The 9113-nt window shown below is 30.6% G+C and overlaps 1 protein-coding gene across 2 annotated transcripts; it reads left to right on the top strand.

Moving 5' to 3' along the window:
- The first annotated feature begins 387 nt into the window (after positions 1-387).
- Positions 388-6207, top strand: LOC101494435 (uncharacterized WD repeat-containing protein C2A9.03-like). Of its 2 annotated transcripts, none has more exons than XM_004491994.4 (9): positions 388-636; positions 827-994; positions 1600-1686; positions 2373-2507; positions 2942-3052; positions 3901-3992; positions 4066-4171; positions 4539-4625; positions 5587-6207. In XM_004491994.4, exons 1-9 carry the CDS (start codon positions 526-528, stop codon positions 5998-6000), a joined length of 1311 nt encoding a protein of 436 aa, XP_004492051.1. In that variant the 5' UTR covers positions 388-525; the 3' UTR covers positions 6001-6207. The 2 variants fall into 2 exon arrangements, with proteins under 2 accessions (XP_004492051.1, XP_004492050.1); XM_004491993.4 differs by having other exon boundaries at positions 2367-2507.
- Positions 6208-9113: the final 2906 nt, after the last annotated feature.

Raw genomic sequence — 9113 nt, 5'->3', positions numbered from 1 at the left:
ATATCTAACAATAATTTAAAAAAGACAGTTTGATCACACTTAATTTAAATTAAAAACAACAAGACTTTTTTTATTTATAAACAAAATAATAAATATTATAAAAAATTCACACTTAATTTAAATTAAAATATAATTTTAATTTAATAATATCAATTATATCATTTAAATAAAAATTTAAAACTTATTAGAAATTTAACTGTTTCATTGTGAATATTGTTAATCTCTTTCCAACAAAAGTTTAAACAGAAAAAAGAAATTCAGATGTAATTTTGTAAGACTAAAAAGTTATTTTAACTTTTAAAAAGGGTAAATTAAATTTCACAATATTTGTAATGAAATAAAATTAATTTGACAATGAATTTTTGATTATAATTTATGCCGGTGAAAGAAGAAGCGTAGTGCGCGATAACAAAACAAAACAGTGTTCCTTGTTTCTTTACCTTTCTTCCTGTTCCAAAAACCACACTCAAAAACCAAAACCAAAATCAAAGTTTCGAACTTTGGAACTTGAATTCACTCACTCTCATGTCTTACCTTCATCACTCATACCCTTTTGAAGATGATTTCTATGATGAAATTGATGACCCTGAATTTGATGGTGTTATTGAAGATATTGCTGTTGATGAATATGAAATGGTTCCATTTCTCAATTTTCTCTCAATCTTTTCTTGATTTCTTTTTGTCTTTGTATTTTTGTTTTAGTTGTTATTTGTTTATGTGTATTCAACTTTTTTTTTATAATCATTTATGTGTATTCATTGAATTGAACTGAAGGAAATTAAAAATTGTTTTTTTTTTTTGTTGTTGATGATTTTGATTGGAATAGCTTACTAAGGTGACTGATACATCAGCTGCACAAGCAAGGAAGGGGAAAGACATTCAAGGAATTCCATGGGAGATGTTGAATATCAACAGAGACAGTTACAGAATAACAAGGCTTGAACAGTATAGGAATTTTGAGAACATTCTTGTATCTGGTGAAACTGTTGACAAGGTTTTGTTTTTTTGATTTTGATTTTGTTTTGCGTGTTTTTCATTTTAGCCCTTTTTCAATTGTTGAGTAGGTGCTGTCAAATAGTGGCTATAGCAGCAGTTTAATACAACTGAATTTGAATAAATTGTTACTTTTTTGCGATACTTGATTTAATATGAAGTGTTGTCAAATAGCCGCTTTTGCTGTGCTATAGTGTTGCAACGTAGTAGAATTTGAACAATCTGCTAATTTTTTCGATTGGCAACACTAGTTTGAGATTGTGTATTTTCTATTTTGTTGTGTTTTTCCTTTTAGCCCTTTCTTTCATTGGTAGTGTTTTCAAATAGTGGCTATAGCAGTGTTATAACACAATAAAATTTGAATGAGTTGTTACTATGTTGTGATACGCTGTTTAATTCCAAGTGTTATCAAATAGCGTTATTGCGATGCTATAGTGTTGTAATATAGTAGAATTTGAACAAACTGTAATTTTTTTGTGATCTACAATTGACAACACTGGTTTGAGGTTGTTAGGAGGAAGGGAAGTAAGTAGCATTGGAAATTGTTTGACTAATATTTTGATACTTAAAAAGTTAATGTTTGTTTTGTTTTGTTTTGTGTCTCAGGATTGCAGTAAAGTGGAGAAGAGTGGAAAATACTACGACTTCTTCTATAATACAAGGATGGTTAAGCCTACCATCCTTCATTTTCAGGTTTGTTGATTTTTTTCTTTCATATGCTTTATGAATCTAATTATTTTTTTGGTATTTTTGAATGACTAATGAGTATTTAGTATTTTTGATGATTGATGAAAGTATATGACTTGAAAGTTGAAGTTCATGCATGCAAATATGTTATTTTAAGCGGTTGTCAGTCATCACTGATTTATCAAAATGTTGTTGCTTGTGCGGCTGTTTTGTGTTTTAGGGCTGCACTAATTATTGTACCATCTTTTCGAAAAGAAATCCAAAGATTCTTAACATTTATTATTGTACTAATATTTAGTGTTGTTAAATAGCAGTGCTATAGTGTTATAGCGTGTTGAAATTTAAATAAATCGTAATTGTTCTGCGATATGCTATTTAATACAAAATGTTTTCGAATAACGGCTATAGAGGTGTTATAGAACTCCCGTACAACAGAATTTGAACAGACAACTTTTTCTGCGATCTGTGATTGACAACACTAACACAATACCGAGGAAGTTCGATTGGAGCTCTTTTGTTGATATATAACTCAATTTGCTTGTCCATTTGCAGTACAGATAACAGTAATTTCTTTATATATATTTTATGGTTCTAGAAAATAGGTTTTGTCTAGTGTTTTACTTAATTTGCAAGCCTGATGATATTACTGAGAAAAACTTTAGCCTGACGATGTTTATTTTTGCAAGATGCAGCTGAGGAACTTAGTATGGGCTACTTCAAAACATGATGTATACCTTGTCTCCAACTACTCAATTATGCATTGGTCATCATTAAGTGGCAACTTGTCCGAGATAATAAATTTCGCTGGCCATGTAGCCCCTACGGAGGTAATGCAGTCAAGTCTCTTACGCAATCTTGTTAATATATAAAGAAAGATAAGTAAGAATCTATTTGATTTTTCATGTTTAATTGCAATGTTGTCAAATAGCAGCTATAATGTCGTGGAATTTGAATAGATCGCTATTGTTCCACGATACGCTGTTCAATGAAAGTGTTGTCAAATAGTGGCGTTATAGCAGTGTAGTGTAGCGGAATTTGAATAAACCACTATTTTCCGTGATCCAAGATCGATAATGCAGTTTATTGATGCAAGACTTACTTAGAAGTCCACAATTTCTCTATTGGGATCATAAGAAATCTGCAGCTGTTCACTATACATGTGTGATTAATGAAGCTGGAAAAGTTAACATGGTTAATTTGAGAAAGTACTTTTGTGAAGAGTGTTAAATAGAGTTAATCTTATCTTTGTTTGGTCTTTCAGAGATGTCCAGGAAATCTGTTGGAAGGATTTTCACAGACGCAGATTAGCACATTGGCTGTCAAGGATAATTTTCTTGTAGCTGGTGGCTTCCAAGGAGAGCTTACTTGTAAGGTAAGTCCACATGATTTCTGCCTTATTACGTACCTAGTTCTTTCGGCTTCAAATACTTCATACCACTACTTTATGCATTTGTATATCCAACGGTCAGTTTTCTATTCTATATCCAGTGAGAGGAATATCTTATTGTGAAAGATGGGATGATTAAATAATAACCCTTAGATTAACATCAAAGGTTTGGATAAATTTATTTTGGAAACTCTGCGAATCTTCTATTTTTCTCGTCTACGCAGCTTCGTTGTTTAGTGGCACCATGACTCTGTCCGTTGTTTCATCTCGTTCAGTCTATCCAGTGCTGCCCTGTTTCGCGACTCATACACAATTTGTTGTATTTCAGAATAACCTCTTAATTTTTTTTCAATCTGATACATAACTAACAACTCTTGAAGGTTTCATTTGAATGCCAACAAGGATCTTAGAGGGATGAGCCTAAGTTAATTTTTTTTATTGCGATCCACTTTGCAAATTAAGTCGGTGACTAAACAAGGAAATCATTTTGTCGCCATATCAATATATGGTGGGTATTTCGGCTACTTTCAGCTGTGATAAAAATATGTTATCCAATGTGACTGGAAGACGTCACAACAGACACATAGTAAATGGGAGAGCATGAGGAGGAAGACCCATGTCTACCCGAAAGAAGAGAGGCCACATTTGCTTTTAAATCAGATTTAATTTATTGGAACAGTTTATATTAATCGAAGGGTCATTATTTAAGGCACCAATCATGTTGATAATCTGTTTTTCCACTAATATGTCATTTCTTTACTAATATGTTTTTCCACTCGATCTTAGTAGAATATATTATTGAATGCAACTTATAACATCTATATTTAATGCAGCGTTTGGATAAGAAGGGAGTAAGCTTTTGTACGCGAACCACACATGATGATAATGCAATATCAAATGCAGTTGAAATATATGAAAGCCTGAGGTATATCTCGTAGCTGGCATCTTTATTTGTCTCAGTTTGGAATGTTGTGGCTGACGTGTAAACTTTTTCGCAGTGGTGCAACTCATTTTATTGCTTCCAATAACGATTCTGGGGTGCGAGAATATGACATTGAAAAGTTTCAGCTTTTGAATTACCTTCAATTCCCTTGGCCGGTGAATGTAAGCATTCTTTAAAACCATTCTGAGTAATGCAGTTCATTTTTTCAGTAATTGAAACAATACCAGAAGAATCTTGATTCAAAATCTAATATGTTGATTAGAATGAAACATAGCAGAATCAAGTAAAACCAAATTGTATTGAATTTCACTAGTTTCTCTATCTTTCAGATTTCACTAGTTTCTCACACGGGTTCATTTGCATTCACAGATTCCGCGAACTTCAATTATTTTATTTTACGTTTCTTATCAGTAGTTAAATCCAAGTAATTTGCTGTTTAGATTGGATATTTTGCTTTACTTTTTAAAAATATTTTTGATTTTAATTTAAATATATACTGTCTTGATTTGAAAGTATTTTCTCTTGTAGCACACATCGATCAGTCCTGACCGCAAAATAATGACTGTTGTTGGCGATAACTTAGATGGACTGCTAGTAGATCCTCAAAACGGGAAGGTATTCCTCTCGTCATTTGGTTATTGGATTTTTATTTTTTATTTTTTATTTTCATTTTAGTCACTGTTTGGAAAATATTCTATTGATGTCTTCATTATTAACTTTCCTTGGTATTATAATTTTCCATGGATTTGCTGATAAATAAATCCTTTGATTTGGATTTTGTTTTTCATAACTTTATGCTTCTGATTTTTTTCCTTCTTTTTATTGTGTGAGAATGATAGATATGATTATCAAGATGATTAGTTTCCTATTGGGCTTGGCTTCTTAACTTTCTATTGAATTATTGATATTAAAATGGAAAATATTTTGCAGTTATTTCTAACCATCAATATAATTCACAAGGCTGTTCTCATTCATTTACATTATAAGTGGCTTATGATTTTGTCACACCCAAGTTTTTTGACACTACAACCATGGTTATCAGTATCTTACCATACATGTAGTTGTAACTCGATTTGATACTAAATTGAATCCAATCAACACAAATCTCTAGTGTTGACTGTGTATCGATTTGTACATGAATCTTATCTAGAATCCTGATTCACTGTAATGAATCACTACCCAAGCATAGTATAGTCAACCATTTTTTCTGTCAACTTTGTGTAACCAACCATTTTCTTTTGCCATTTGATATATGAATTGAATCTTGAATTATTTTGAGGTTTACATATGTTATATCAACTTATATTTTTGTTGTCACTTTTGTACTTAAAAATGACATTTTTATTGACAAATTTATCGTATGATCCATAACAAGATTCGATTCACGATTCGGAAAATAGATCTTCCGATTCACAACTTGTAAAGGCAGTGTAAAAGTTTGTGGGTGTAAACGCAATCCAAATCCTCGAATAAGAGAGTTGTATAAAGATAGGATAGAAAAGGGTCGTAATAAAGTTATCCTATAGTGTGTTTGAAAAAATCTGCTAACATGTTTGAGACTTGTTTGATATTGTAGACTATTGCCACTCTTGTCGGTCATAAGGATTACTCTTTTGCATCTGCATGGCATCCTAACGGACACACATTCGCAACTGGGAACCAAGACAAGACATGCAGAGTATGGGATGCTAGAAACGTGTCATCTCCGATCGCCGTTCTCAAGAACAACCTTGGGGCCAGCCGGTCCATTCGGTTTTCTTCAGACGGTCAATTCATGGTTGTTGCTGAGCCTGCTGATTTCGTGCATGTTTATAATACAAAGGCGAATTACGAGATAAGTGAAGAGATTGATTTCTTTGGTGAAATTTCTGGGGTATGTCTTAGTCCTGATGATGAGTGTATGTATGTTGGAATATGGGACAGGACTTATGCTAGCTTACTACAGTATAATAGGAGGCACTCATATCATTATCTTGATTCTTACTTTTGATCTTTTTTTTTTTTTCTTTCTTCTTACTTTTGGATATTGTTAATTTATAGAGCATTGTGAGATTATAGATACTCACATTTACTTAACCTTTTGATTTTGGTAGTACCTATATTTTGGTAGTACTTTTGTGTAGGTTATAAATCAGTCCTCATCTTGGATTTCTGAACTTTTGATGTGAATGCCAACAGATTTTTTTTTTTTTGGAAATATCTTAGTTTTGAAGTTTTATTATTCTCTAAATTACTTTATATTATAGCAAGTCGGAGGAATATGATTCAACAAATAATTCTTAAGAGCACTCCTTCCTTTGTATTTGATTGACAAATGTTGTACTTTGATGGGTAGCATCCACAATTGGTACTATAAAGTACTAACACTTCAAATTAAATGTGTGCCTGAGTGTCTAACACTTGCACATCAATTACATGTACTATCTTAAATTGAATTTAATCCGACTTCATCAATACACCTACTATTTTTCAATGTGCCAACTCGACCTTGCGGCCCTACAAATTAATGTTTCGCATAACTTTTCCCAAGTCCTACATACTCTACAGATTCTCAAATTTTATTATTTAGTTCAACGCCATAGTAAATTCCTCCCATGGAGGGTTCTCGGTCTTCTTACGTTAAAATTGAAACTGATGAACACAATTTTGCTTCATAATGATCATTGATCAATGCAAGAAATAAAATTTTGCTCCAGAAAAAATATTTTTTCCCAAACTATTTCTTTCCTGAAACAAAATCTCGTGTTTCTTTCTATTTTCAAATGAAAGATATCTTTTTTTTTAATTTTATTGATAAGAAAGAAGATTGACACAAAGGATCTATTCTCCTCTTCGAACAAAAGTTGGAATGAGGGTGTGGATAGGAAAACTGGATAGTGCAGATAGCACGTCAAGGAAGAGGTACATTAACAAGAAATTGTGTACTATAATGTATGGACCCAGTTAAATTGGGTTCTATTTAGTACTTTTTTTTTTAAATAAATAAAAAAAAGTTATATTTAATATTTAATTAAGAATTCCTTGTTATATGGTCCAACTGTGATGCTAAGGTGGATGAGAGAAATTTTTTCAAAGTTTGGAAAAATTCTTTCACTTGTTGGAAAACAAATGTTTATAAATTTTTTAGAACAGAAAAATCGTTCAGACAAACTCAAAATTGACTTTTATGAAACTCAAACAAATTTAAAATTTGAAGTTATCAAAATATATTTATATTCTGACAAATTCAAATTTTTAGTTTGATGAAATTTTGAAAAAAGTTAGATTTGAGCTTGTTGGAACAATATCTTATTTGTTATTTTAAAAAGTTATTATTTAATTTAGTTTTAGTTTAATCAAGCAATGGATAGAGCTAATAAAAATAAAATTTCATATTATTATTTTTAAATAAAAAATTAAAATACTTCAAATAAATTTGAAATTTGAATTCAAAAAAACAAGTTTATACGGGAAAAACTAATTGAGTTTACGGAATTCCAACAACTTAAAGTTTTGAATTTATCATAATATATTAATAAATTTTGGATAATTCAGATTTTGAGTTTGTTAAAATGTTTTTTTTTTGTTTTTTTTAATAATTTTGAGGGGAAAGTTATTTGGAACTTTAAAATAAATTGTTTTTTTTTAACGCCATAAAGAAAATCAGAATGTTTACTAAATACTGACTTGAATTTTTTTTTTTTTTAATGTTACAGAGAAAAAGTTGTTGTTTTTTTAATGCCATAGAAAAAAAAATTGTTTTTAATATTAGTGGATTTCAAGTAAATGAGAGAAAATTTCACATAATTGATTATTAGTAATTAATCAGGGGCGGTGATTATTAGATGGTGTGGTGGGTGGTAACATTACTTTTTAAATTATTTAACGTCTTAGGTTTGATTATTCTCGAATATTTTTTTGGTGTTTTTTAATAGCACACATAAATGAGTTAAAAAAAAATCACTAAATCGATCAAATTTTATCGGTTCAATTATTTTAATACTAGTTAATAACATCTGTAGTCCAATAGCTCGCTCAACCACAAATAGTGCAGTGAGTGAGTGACTTCTTAAAATATTTAAGATCTTAATTCAAATTGATTAGACAATTTTACGATGTGTTTTAATAGCACGTGCTAATGAGTTAAAGAACTACTAAATTGATCATTTTTCACCAGATTTCTTCAGTTCAACATTTTAACATTGGTTTAATAACATTTGTGATTCAATAATTCGATCAGACTGATAAAGGATCTGATTCCAAGTTCAACTAATCTAATCTAGGTTTTTTGAACTCTGATTGCGCATATCCTTAGAGAATATTCCTTAAAACGTCATTGATGAGGTGACTTTGAAGGATCAATCCTTTAAATTAAAGTTCTTCTTAAATTTGCCTCAGTGCAAGATGATGTAATAGAACTACAACGTGATATAGTTTTTAGTTCTAGATTTGGAACTTTATTACCATCTACATTCACTTAAAAAGTGTGAGCATGAAATCTAAAAATATTAAGATAAATGCAAAATTTAACAAATTAAAGCTTTAAATCTAACTTATCATAATATTGACCACTTGAAGCATAAACTATTATATCTAAATCCTATTAAGTTCTCCATGTATCTAACCTTAACCCTAATCCACAATACATATGATCTTCCACTTAATTCCACCCTAATCCTTCAAAATCATATGCATTAAATTCAATCGTCATATTTAATGCATCACATGTACCATGAGATCTTTGATTCACCTTATTTAATGCATGTGTATTAAATAAGCTTATTACCGAGGATGAAGCTGTTTTTAATGCATCACATTTTATTTAGTTATTTGTGTATCGAGTTGTGCAATCGTGCATGGACAATTCTAATCTATACCTAGCATTAACAACAAGTTGTGTGGTTCTAATACATGTGCACTAACAACAAGTTGTGTGGTTCTAATACATGTGCATTAACTTCAATTGTCAAATTAAATGTATCGTGTGTACCATAATCATGCATTAATATTAAGAAAACTTATTATTGAGACATGTGTTATTGTAAATGCATTGAAACTCAAAATCTTTTATTCACGTTTGGAGTTGTGCCAAAATCTAACCATAATCTCCTACTTAATCCCACC

This window comes from Cicer arietinum, chromosome 3 (genome assembly GCF_000331145.2).
Source record: "Cicer arietinum cultivar CDC Frontier isolate Library 1 chromosome 3, Cicar.CDCFrontier_v2.0, whole genome shotgun sequence".
Classification (NCBI taxonomy): domain Eukaryota; kingdom Viridiplantae; phylum Streptophyta; class Magnoliopsida; order Fabales; family Fabaceae; genus Cicer; species Cicer arietinum.
Note: the sequence above shows the minus strand (reverse complement) of the source record. Positions and strands in the feature narration are given on the sequence as shown.